This window comes from Lampetra planeri, chromosome 42 (assembly GCF_965212315.1).
Source record: "Lampetra planeri chromosome 42, kcLamPlan1.2.h2, whole genome shotgun sequence".
NCBI classification, from domain to species: Eukaryota; Metazoa; Chordata; class Hyperoartia; order Petromyzontiformes; family Petromyzontidae; genus Lampetra; species Lampetra planeri.
This window is the reverse complement of record NC_136148.1, coordinates 8,378,557-8,391,285: the sequence shown is the minus strand read 5'-3', so window position 1 is coordinate 8,391,285 and position 12,729 is coordinate 8,378,557. Positions and strand designations below refer to the sequence as shown.

Here is a 12,729-nt window from a genome sequence, read left to right as displayed (position 1 = left end):
GTACAGGACACCACACCATATCGGGTACCATGCAGGATACCATGCAGGACACCCCACCACACAGGACACCATGCCAGACAGCACACCATGCAGAACACCATTGAGGACAGCACACCATACAACACACCACACGATACAGAGCAGCACACAGTACAGGACATCACAGCACACAGAACACCACAACATGCAGGACACAACACCATGCAGGGCGAAATACCATGCAGGAAACCACACGAGCAGACAAGAATGCACACACCATGCCACACATCACCATCCATCACCACCGCACGCAGTTCACGCACACAAACAGACGCCCGCACACAAACACGCACGCGCGCGCACACAGAAAAGAGAACCCAGAAGCATACGCACCATCAGCAAACGCTCACGCTCAGCAGCGAAACATTTTAAAATCCTCAGTCACTGCGAGACATATATTCACGGCACGCTCACGCGCACAGGCGCCAAGGGTCAGAAGGTGACCTAAACTACAGGGCAGTGGGCAGAGGCAAGGCCAGAAAGACGGTTGCGGCGCTATGAACCAGGGGCCGCAGCCCGGCCAGAGCGAGAGAGCAACGCGGCCGAAAAGGCATCGCCAGGTGATCAGCAGAGTTGAGTGCGGAGCGAAATCTGTCAAGCGGTCGCCGTTGCCGCAAGAGGCCGCATTTATGAATGACTGGAAACCCGCAAGTCTGGACCTCTAGGATGACGGCCGCTGTCTCCTAAGGCACCGCCATCGCTCGGCTGTGATCCTCGTTTTGAACGCTTGTGGCACGGCGCCGGTGAAGATCGCTCACCGTTTCAGGTCGAGCGAAACTCGCAAGGGGACACGTTGCAAACATTTGAACGGTGTGGCTAGGCCTTGTGCCTCTGTGCAAGTCTTCGAGAATGGACGACGCCTTTATGGACACCCTGTAAATACGAACGGGAGGCGATTGCTCTCGATGTCGTGGAATCAATGCCAATGAAGTTTAACTCTGCCGATCGTTGTGGAATCGATGGCCTGCGAAGCGAACGCCGATCCATTCCGGAGCCGATTGCAAGGAAGCGTTAACGACGCGCGCTTCCAAATTAACGTCAGCGATCATCACTGATTACACCGTTCCCTCCGTTTAAGGAATTGATCAAAGCGAGAGAGAGAGAGAGAGAACGGATAAAATGTTCCGCAGGATCATTTGCGCAAAAATGAGCGAGCGGACCGGGTAGCGCCGCAGCAGGTGGCACAGAGCTCTGTGGGAGACCGGGAGACGCATCTCAGTGTCGCGCTGTGTGAGGGGCGCAAGGGCTGCTCAGAGAGAGGGGTGGAGGGCAGGCATGCCCAGAGGAGGTGGGGCGGGAGGGCAGGCCTGCCCAGAGGGGAGGTGGGAGGGCAAAAGGGTCAGGGGTCAAAGCTGTTAGGAGGAACTGCTGGTTGGGGTCGTTTAGGGAACAGTCGAATTAGTGCCGTTTGTTTTTTTGCTGTTTATGGTTCGTGTTGGTGCTGTTATGATGATGATGATAACAAATAATAATGTCGGTGTGGTCTGTGTGTTGTTATGATAAGAGGTAGAGGATGGTGCTGTTAATGGTTAGTGTTGGTCTTCCTCTTTCATACGGCTGATACAGATGCAGAGAAACAACTACAATTTCACATTCCGGGGGTCAAGTCAGACAACGTCGTCAGGAGCAGCGGAGTGTATCGCTGCGATGTCTCCGTTAGCGTTGGTCTTCTGTATGGGTACAACAACGAGGGTTGCTGGCAGGATGATGCTAGCTGTAATTACTGGCGAAACGTCGAACTCGATCTGTACATGTGGTGCGTTTACTCTCCAGCGCACCGGTGTGCTGGACTAGTAACGAATTGACACGTTTTGTCGACGTGACAAACCTTACGAATTGGCTTTGTTGGATGGTGGCGGGTTTCACGACACTTTTATATTTACGCAATCTAACCCAAAAAGGCTCTATTATGGAGGCATCACTGCAATGCTGGCTGCTATGATGGCTGTGTTTGATCTCCTGTTTGCATGAGTAACGCTGTTTGGCGAAGGTTAGACTGCAGTTACCACCGCGATGCCATTACCCGGCCAGGTAACGCCCGATTGCGCACAGTGCGCGCGATAAACAAGCGGAGGGTTGCGTTGAGTTCACATCCACACAGGTGACTAACTCAGCTCATCATACTTCCGGGAATGAATAAATGAGTATCAATTCGTGGGAGGTTCACCGCTGTAATCTCACGTGTAGACTGGCCACTGCCACAGGAACGTGGAATTTCACGCGTAGGCTTTCGCTACCAATGTAATCCATAAGAGGTTTTGTTTTGGGGCTAGATCACGTAAATATTTAATGTGTCGTTAAACCCGTCAGCAGTCAGGTTTTTCACCGAACAAAATATGCCAATTAGTTACTAATTCTAGATTTGAAACTTTTGTGACTGCAAGGATTCATACTCTTTGTTTTTTTCGGTAAAGTCACGTAGGTAAAAAATAAAATAAATGAAAACAACTAAATTAAATCACGACGTTTCGGGCGCAACACAAGCATCCTTCTTCAGGTGGGGACAACGTAGCGAAAGCACCACAACCGCTTAAGTGTGTCCAAGAGATGGCTGTGACGAGGAATGATACAGTCGCCATCTCTTAGACACACTTAAGTGGTTGCGGTGCTTTCGCTACGTTGTTGTCGCCCACCTGAAGACGGACGCTTGTGTTGCGCCCGAAACGTCGTGATTTAATTTAGTTGTTTTCATTCATTTTATTTTTTACCTACGTGACTTTACCGAAAAAACCAAAGAGTAATTAGTTACTAGTTCAGCACACCGGCGCGTCGGAGTGTAAACCCACCGCAGCATTTAACAATTCGGGTGCCGTGATGTTTTCGCCAGTAATTACAACCGGCCGCTCAGGCGGACAGGCAGAGTTGTAGAGAAATCCTGCTGCTGTTTCGGTCTTAAGCAGAGGGGGCAGTTGCGGTGTCGTCACTGTGAGCCAATCAGGTGCGACGACCAGAGGGGGGGAGGGGCTTAATGTAGCCATGGTCATTTCTAATGATCACCGTTACATTGTTTTTATAGCATTATTTTAGTGATTTCTAAAAAGGTTTAGTTTAGCCATATTTGTATGTTGCAGTTTAGAGTTATACTTACAATTTTAATCTAAATTGTATTGTGATTGTTATTGTGATAAAACATCAAACTGGGATTTTTGCACATTTTTTATACGCAGCATAAACATATGGTGCTTTTTCTGGAAGATTGAATTGTTTTTATAGGGGATGTTTAAATTTGTGTGCAGTAAATTTTAAATGTATCTTGTAATTTTATTGTTTGTTGCGGTTGCACCCGAATCAAGAGCCGAATGAATGGCTCCCAGGGTAAAACCAAATAAATTAAACTGAAACTGAAATATAAATTACAATGGTTCTCTATTTATTAGTTGGGTTATTCACAGTTAATCAACATACCTAATGTATGCACATTGTGTATGTACATTACCAATTATGTACAATAGCAAAAGGAATATGGATTTCGACACAATCTCACGCTCATTTTAAAAGGGAGAGACTTTAACTGCCCGTAACTGTAGCCCTGGTTGTCTACTGGAACGGGCCGTCTCGATTCACCCTTGCCTGCCTGTTGACAAAGGGTCTGATGATTAAAGGTTACAGATTGGGTTGGTTTTTGTTGGGTTAGCAATTCAAGTTTGGGCGAGTGCTTGGGTACGTGGGTGAGAGTGTACGGGTGAACGGGCAAGTGTTTGGGTGAATGAGTGTTTGTGTGAGTCGGTGAGCTGCTGAATGTTTCAGGTGAATAAAGTGAATGTTGTTGAGTGAGCGAGTGAAATTTCATTGGGTTTGGGGTTAGCCTCAAGGGAAGAGATGACTGGCAACTGTTTGGACGGGGCATGATGATTAGAATACAGGTGTGAGTTCATACCGAGTGTGCGCATTTGGATTCACGTTAACTGCTGGATTTCAGGGTCATCTGTGAAAAAGCGCTTTATAGCTCATCGGATTCCTCCAGTATAAACACGTATGTGTTCATGTGTAGGGTCAGGGTGTTCATGTTCCTTACTGAGATCGGGGCTTCTGGTAGCGCGTAGATTACTGCATGTTCGACCATTAGGGCTCGTGTCTGTGCCGAGATGAGCGTTTGGCGAATGTTAAGAGCCGCCGAGACTCAGGTGTCAGCTACTGTACTCGAACCAGTCGCACGTGGAGAGTTGCCAAGTGTTACGGTTGCTTGATCATGAGCGCTTGGCAAGGGATTAAGGTGAGAGTTCGTATTACTGCTCGTGTCAATATCGGCACTGTTGTTAGTGATGTTCGTTTTCGTGCTGTTATGAATACGAACACGATTTGCACTGAAAATGGGTAAGTGCCAAGTGCTGTATCGCGGATGGCCAGGGTTTGTGCCAGCGCTACGCATTATTATTACATGGGACACGGCCATCATGACTGTTGCGCTGAACGAACACCAGAGTCTGCGCATTATTGCAGCGGCATTCGCTGTGAAAGCATTTTGCGCGCGAGCGTCAGCCTCTTTGCTCGACGATCACAGCTCAGGGCCAACGCGGAGCTCCGCATCGGCTTCAACGCGTGCACGGGGGGGGGGGGGGGGGGGGGGGAGAAAACTGCAGAGCAGACGCGCTGGTGGAACACAGCCTCGTCAACACGGCCGTGTCGCAGGCGGCGTGGGAGCGGTGATGGCGGAGAGGGAAGACAAAAACGGAAAGCGACAGAGGGAAAAAGCTCCTCCAACTCAGCAGCGAGCAGAGACGCTGGGCGCTGCTGGGCGACAGGTGAGTTCGCAGGAAACGCCGAGGAGTACTGCTCCAGCCGCCTGGACGACCCGCGATGGACAGCCCTACATTGATTAACTGCACGAGTACCCTTTCTGATTTTAACGTGGGAAATACATCTTTCGAGCGCGACTCATTTTACGCCTTTATTACCGCACACTGGTTTTCTCAATCTCGGCGATAACCCAATTGTTGGGCCGACCTGCCACGTTTAGTGTCTGAGAGCGGCAGAACCGCATTGCAGTCATTCCTTCGCACCGAGCGAAGATGCCCAACGCACTCGCGGGGGGCCCCCCACGGCCTCGGCGTAGCCGTGCAGCAGCAGCCGCCACCCCCGCCTGCACTGCACGCTCTCAGCCTACGCGGAAGCACAACTCCCGGCCACGCTCCCACAAAAGAAGAAAGAAAATCACCGGACCCTGCGGCCCAAAGCGCGCCAGTCCAGATTTTGGGTCGGCTCGGCGGCGCGGGCCCTCTCGGGTGCCGCGGCGGAGGCTGCGTTTGTGTCGTGCGCGTCATTGGGAGCCCAAGCGCGGCCACCGGAGGCACCGCCTGGCCCCCCCCCCCACCCCACTCCTCCTACCCCCCCGCGCCGGCGCGGACGCCGGTGCCGAAACGTGGCGCGTGCCAGCGCCTCGTTACTTACTTGCCCATGGCCGGACAGTGCGAGCGGGAGAGGGCGGCCGCGAATGGCGAGCGCGGCAGTGGAGGAGTCGCCGTCGCGTGCGCACGGAGAGAGGGGGGGGGGTGGCGTGAGTCGATAGCGCGGCGCCCTGCCCTCTTCACTGTACGCGCAGGGGGGGCTGACACGGGGCTCTCCGAGCAAACAGCCGTGACGCAACGAGGCCGTGCTGCGCCCTACAGTGCCTCCCCCGCGCCCAACTCATTAGACAGGTGACTTGTCACACAGGTGAGTCGTCACACAGGTGAGTCGCCACACAGGTGCCTCGCCTGCGTGCCGAGGGAGAGCTGGGGGAGGGAGTGGTGCCGGCGCGAGGGGAGGAGCGCTGCGATGAAACCTGACGGCTGCCTCGGAGGGATTCTCAAACTTGGCCGTGACGGCGGCACACTCGGCGCGCTGCTCTTGAGGGAAATGCCACGGGGTCTTTAACGTCCACTTTCAACGGAGTGGCGGTTCTGGTAATGGCGCCCTTTAAGAAATGGCCCGACAGGTGGGAAGTCGAAACGTCTGTCCTCATGCGAACTAACGCACAACGTTGTCAACTCGACTCTACCAATCTGCCTCCTCGACACCAAGCTGGACGAGCCGCACGGGGAGACGGACGTGCGTTGACGAAACACGACAGGTGTCGGTTTACCGGCTGACAAAGGGGCACAGGTAATCACAGATCACGACGACGACAAGCAGCGAAAGCGAGAGGCATGAAGAGACGAACAGAATTAGGCACAAGGATGAACCTATGCACGCGTGGCGCGGAGAGACGTATGAAGTCCGTCATGCAAATGGGATGAGAAAGAATACACATGCAACATTCGTTACGTGACAAACGTACATTGGTGCCACAACACCGAAACTGAGATTCCTATTTTTGTACAAACAACAGACTGCGGGGGAGAGCTGTGAGCGAGTACAGCTCCTATGAACGCCAGCAGCTGCATGCAAGGGGGTGGTCGTGCAGCCAACAACCACAACACACACACCCAGCCACCCGTATCTCTCCGGCGCTGCATATGACCTCCTGTGACACAACTTATTAATTCCAGGCTAAGTCAACCTAGAGGAAACAATGGGCAGCTGCAATTAAACCCAGGCTACCAGAACTCAAACTAACCACTCACCACCGGTGTTTTACCGTCTGCCCGTGCCCACGCGCTGCACACAAAGGAGACAGGGCCCACGGTGAAACCAGTGCGGTCAAACTGAGCCGGCAATGCCGATATCCTGGGTACGAATCCGGGATCCGGCCGCCCGTGTGTAAACAAGGCCCCTTTCCACCGCTCAGAATGCACTCCCACCAACTCACGACATGGTCCCTCTGTGGTATGTAGCTATCATGTCAATGTTAAAACTACAACAACCCTCCATCACCTGACAAGAGCCAATCAAATCAAGTTGTCACATGGGCACGGATGCCAATTGATTTTCAGAAGTAGCTCTGTGATAAATATGACTGTGGGCCGTTCTCTACCATGGTGTCCGAATGGACACTTCAGCTGAAATAACACTTGGGAAACATTCTAGACTTTTGCAAGCTGAGGAGAGAAATCGTGTGTATTTGCATGGCACAAGTGTTTGCACTCGCATACATCAGCTTCATTCAGCCATCGCTGGGGGCAGAAGAAAAGCGACTTGAATCTGGCATGTGACACGAGAAAGCGGCCAAACGTGCAATCCCTCTGAACACTTCAGTTCGTTTTAAAATCTGGGCGGCTGATATTCAGACTGCGAGTCAAGCGAAAATCGAACTTGGGATTGATGTAAATGTGGTGACAGGGGTCCAGGTGTCACCCCACGCTCTCGACGGTCGCACTCCTGCATCGCGTGGGCCGCGACGGCAGCAGGGAGCCACGCGAGCGCTGCCAACGCCAAAGTGGACACCGAGGACCGACCCCCTTACACGTTTCTCATTGAGAAATGACAACACATTTCCAACGGGCTCCGAAATGCTTAAATAAAGAACAAAAGTACTTTTCTATTTTAGCATGCTACAATAGGGACTTGTGTGACTTTGCAAGGGCCAAACATATTGATTTGGAAAAGACCTGCAAATAAGTTGTAACAAAAATAAACGCGTGCTCTGCACGTAACTTAGTTTCGTTTTTCCCAAAAGGAGGATTAACCTTGGTGGGATCTGACCAAGTCAAATAAATAACCGTGATACGGAATTGATGACGTGCCGGCGCCTCTATCCCTCGCTGCCGCTGTTGTTGTTGTAACACTTGGTGAGCGAATGACAGATAGTGTACGTGTAAGCAATCGAAGGCACACATGACAACGACACAAAACACACACACAGACACACACACGCACACACAGACACACACACGCACACACGTAACGCATCAGCAACGCAGCGGCCGGTCTCAGAAGGGACCACTCTCTAACGCACAGGGCCGAACCCCCGTGACGCTAATCCGGCGGCGAGGTGCTCGTCGAGCGAGCTGCCTGCCAACACACCGGCGTGACAGCAGCGCAGCCCAAAACACTTCCCAAGCAAGCGCTTGACTTTATTTCTACGACGAGAGCGCCCGGGGGCGTTTAGCGTAAGAAGCGATTCACTCGAGGAAGTGCAAAGCGAAGCGTAGGCTGTGGGGGAATGCGCGAAGGCGACAGGGAAGAGGTGCGGGCGCGCACGCCGCAAAGCGAAGGTGATGCGGGCTCTTGCCGTCCAGACAGGCGAGAAGGGGACGGCGTGAGCCTCGTTTACTGACATTTGCTTACGCACACACCTTCAAAGCACATGTGCAAATACACTGTTAACTGCGTATATATGTGTGCGCGGTGTGGCAGTTACATTTAGGATCAAGCACATTAGACTGCACGCCACCTGCATTTGCGGCCGGGAGGTGTTTTCTCTGCTCCGACGGGCTGCTTTCACTGCCGCGGCTTTCAGAGACGCGTTTTGCATCAATACGACCCACGTCTTGTTTGGTATCCCGACTGCCTGCAGTTAAGTAATCAGATTACCCTTCATTGTGCATAATAGTGGTGAACGCCTGTTGGTTAGCCAGAATAACAGGAGGAACCCCTGCCCTAAATCAGCTGTATTTGCAGCCCAATGCACTTCCGTTGCAGTTGCGTCAATCGCACTGCTGCTCATTCTCTCCGCGCCGTGCAGCACGGGACGCACAGCTCCAGCCACAAAAGCAGATGACGCGTCCTAATGTCCAGAGAACATTGAAGTAGCCCCCAGCAGAATGTGCTTGCCAGTGCCAAGGTATCGTGTCATTAATGTGTCATCCGTTACCTTGTGCACAGACTGTTGCAGCCGCCTGTTAAAAACCATGCTAGTCCCCGCCTCTGCTTGATAACTCTAGCCTTGGGCAGGCTGTGATAGTCACAATCCTCAGCCTCAAAGCCCTCCTCCGACATCATCAGAGGCATCTGATCCAATACGGCCTCATCGTCCGCATCCGACGGATATCTGTTGTCACAAACACCACGCACTTCCTTAGGCCCGGGGAACTCGCAGCCGCTCAGCGGCCCGAGACACAGCGCCAGCAGACCAGGTCACAGGCGGAGCGCTGGCCAGGATCATGCCTTCATTCTTGCCAATCAAAAGCGTATACTGGATTTCGTGTCCACGTGCCAGCGTCATCAGCAATGTCCCATTCGTGCCACCGGCACTGCAGGGCACAGTAGGGCATTTTTCCGTCACCAGCATCGTCCAACCACAGCAGAGCACTCAATTAGCAAAGTCTCCATCCACAAGGGTCACGAATGATCCGTAAGTGACATCACAGGGCTGCTCCTGACATCCTTCAAGACATTTCTCGTACAAAGTCGTTAAAATGCATTCTGCACCGTGAAAATGAGTGGCTTGTGCCGTTAAAGCTGAATAAGCCTCCCGAGTAATGAAATGTAACATTAAGCGTGAGATCACATTTTACACAGTGGCTTTTAGGCGAGGTCGCTGGTAACTGAATTAAGATGCTCAACGCCTTACACTGGAGACCGTGGATTCTTACAGCGTAAGGCCATCGCGACACGCACATACAGTCTGCAGTCGTTTCACATTGGAGGGTGATGTTGCTGGTTATGCAATCCCAAATGAGCAATTTACGGGCCTTTTTTAGAATTTTGAAAAATTTGGAGCGTGACGCCAGCACAAAAGGGCCTCCTCTTTTCAAACGACCTTCAGTGGACCTTCAAAATCCACAGTGAAGCGGGCGGTACTTTGCACGGTTAACACGCCCGCGGCAATAACCAGGGCAGCCTGCCGGATTCAAACCTCCGCAACGGGCGGTCAACGCGCTTCCACCGGGCCGTGTGCACCGTTCTGAAAAACCCGAGGGCCTTTGGCACCGACGCAGGAGTCAGGCCGCTGAGCCATCCTCCGGCCACGGCTCAAGCGTACGATGCTCTGCTCTCCGCGCGGCTTGTGATGCACGTAAATTCAGTGGCAGTGCCCATTTTAACGTGTGTGTGCTCATGACGATACTGCACATCGACATAAAAAAAAACACTTTGCCCACCTACCTATTTGCAGAGTACAACAGAGCATTGTATAAAACCTCCGAATATCTACAATGCCTATACGGCAATAGTGATTACATTTGCCTGCAGCGATGACCAACCATGTTGATGACTAATATCATCGACTGCTCAACGGAAAGCTGACGCATAATACTGCGTGTCCGAGCTGCCCTCGTGTCCTTTTACAACAGCATAATTTCTGTTTCTTAAACACAAAGTACCAAGATACAGACAGACGGTGGGGTATTGCCCTAGAGAGCATTGGGTGGTACGCATCTCTTGTGGTGGTCCTGAGCCACTTGCTGGACATTCCACATTCTGGGGCCAGTATCTCCATTCGACAACCAGTGTTGGCTTCCACAAAGTGGTCTCGCTTTGTCAACCCAGGAAAGGCGATCGGCTGAGTCAACCCTTACAACAGATAAACCATGTAATAGAGTGTAGAATGATATAAAGCAAACCCTTGCCCATCGCGGGGGTTACGTTCTTGAAATTAGCCGCAATCGGCAAATCCGCGATCCGTAAACTCAAAGGCATCAATGGGAAAACCAGAGTTTGGCTCATGGTTCGTAATACAATACTCACCCCTCCTGTTGCCTTACGTCACTCTACATCAACTCAAACATTAAACAGGAAGTATTTTGAATGAAAAATATGATTCGTATTTTCTATTGTTAAATATAATTTGTATGGTAAATGTATACAACGATTTTCCTTTTCAAGTCGTGAACAATACTGTACAGTATCCGCGTACAGCGGCGTGTGTGTCCTTCCGCGGCAGCAGCAGCATCATCGCGAGCAGTACAGATACAGTGCATACAGGAATCTCGCGGTCACCCGCGAATGGTGGAGCCAGAGAGGTGCGATCGGTGAAGTGTACCTCAATAAATTTGGCGCAAAACCGCAATTGCTACCACTCGTGAGAGGGAAGGGTTTTCTGTATTATTAAATCAAGGTAAATTGTCAACGAACGTCAATAGTATCCTTTTTTTAATTATAAATGCATGTATTGTTTGCTTTAAATTCATGAACGACCATATATAATCTAAACAAGGAACACAAAACATGAATATTCATGTCATTATGCAATACTTTCCAACATCGGATGTATTGCATTAGCAATACATCATACACTGTGATATCATCGGCAGGGGAGGGCAAGGGACACGCATGCTACCCTTTATGGCTGGTTCTATCCATCCTTTTAGCACTGGTTATTTGTCTCCAGCAGTTGAGAAACCCTTTGATCAAAAGTCAAGAACGCTAACAAGTTGTGTGGATATCGGATCATCTCAACGCAGTGAACCCCGGGCTCGAACCCAGGTTCTGAGTGCATCTGACGGGAGCATCGAGGGACCCCGTGAGTGACCTGGACGAAATTAACTGACGTGTCATCACCGCCACCCACCACATGACCACGGTGACGCATTACGCCGACATGTAAGAACAAGTAAAACCAGCCCAAAATATATTTCACCGCAGAGGTTGTTTTGGACGTTTAGACTTTGACACACGCTTTCGAAAGGAACGCCGCACACGAATGTGACCACTCGTACAAATGTGCTCTGGGCTGTGGGCAGCAAATCTGTTGGTGCGTAGCAGCGCGTGTGGAAATCAATCAAGAGGCTGCTTCAGCAGCAGACGGTTGCACAAATGCGCGCACGACATTTCAAAATACTCGTCCAGTCACCTCGATCACGAGTTCCCCAAGCTCACCCAGTTTACGGTTTCTGACAAGCCAGCAGGGCTACGCATTGGTGACACCCGTGCCTCACAACAAGAAGGGCTTGGGTTAGTTTCCTGACTCGGGCGCCTTTCTGCGTGGCATTTGTATGTCCTCCTGTTCTGAAAGGGATTTCTCTGTGTTCTCTGGTTTCCTCCCATAGCTGAACAAAACACACAATCTTGACCTTAAAGCTTTCGTGACCGCAGGAATTCCTATTTTTGGGTGTTTCGGTAAAGTCACGTAGATAGGTTAAAAAAAAACACGATGTTTCGATCGCGACCGCTTGTGTTGCGATCGAAACGTCGTAGTTTTTTGTTATTTTTTGTTATTTTCTTTGAACCTATCTACGTGACTTTACCGAAAGACCCAAGAATAAAAAAAAAACACAATGCAACCGGTCTTGGCCAAATATCCCAATGCAGAAAAAATTACCTACAAATTATTAAACTGAGATTACGCATAGCAACATCGCAACCCCCCCACCCCCACCAGTGCGAAAACTTGGCAGGACCCTCCTGAAAAAGTCTTGAGACTCAGCAAGGCCTTTCCTGGGTGAACAAGCGGAATAACGATGGCTACGATCACCTGGCTGCAGCTGCAGCATCTCACCCGTCAGTTAATACGCCGCTGGGCCTCTGCCTGCTGTCATCCTCCCAGCCGTGACTCCCGCGGGAGAATTCACAGAGTGCAACACTTCCCCGTGAAGTGGACGCCACAATGGCAAACTGCTCGCCACGTTCCAAACATTAAAATAACCCACAGCTAGCGGACCACGAGTTCATGGCTATCTCGCCGAATTTAATTCCGCAATTAATTATGTATGCCTATAAGTAACGCGTAAATTATGTACGGCTGCGTGTAACGTATTAACAGCGCGTGGAGCTCATTCATTCATGAGACCATGAGTTCGGTTCCCTGGCAGGGTCGATTTTGCCCATTATCTTCCATGGGATGAGGTCGTGGGGCTGAGCCACCACCTGGTGAGGCTGCTCCCAATGGGGGAGACTGCGGAGGCAGCTGTGGCATGGAGGCCGGCTCCGGTGTGAAATATAAACCACGGGGCC

General features: G+C 51.2%; 1 protein-coding gene across 4 annotated transcripts in view; it reads right to left on the bottom strand.

The window, feature by feature from the left end:
* ATP9B (ATPase phospholipid transporting 9B) overlaps window positions 1-12,729 on the bottom strand; it is a 102,076-nt gene that overhangs the window by 75,839 nt on the left and 13,508 nt on the right. For 2 of the 4 annotated variants that reach the window (XM_078613858.1, XM_078613860.1), the window contains exon 2: window positions 8,711-8,887. The exons of 1 other annotated variant lie outside the window; for it this stretch is intronic. In XM_078613858.1, coding sequence (XP_078469984.1) covers window positions 8,711-8,887 — 177 coding nt within the window. Of the gene's footprint in view, window positions 1-5,427; window positions 5,511-8,710; window positions 8,888-12,729 lie in introns of those variants that run through there. One more of the 4 variants, XM_078613862.1, reaches the window with a different exon arrangement.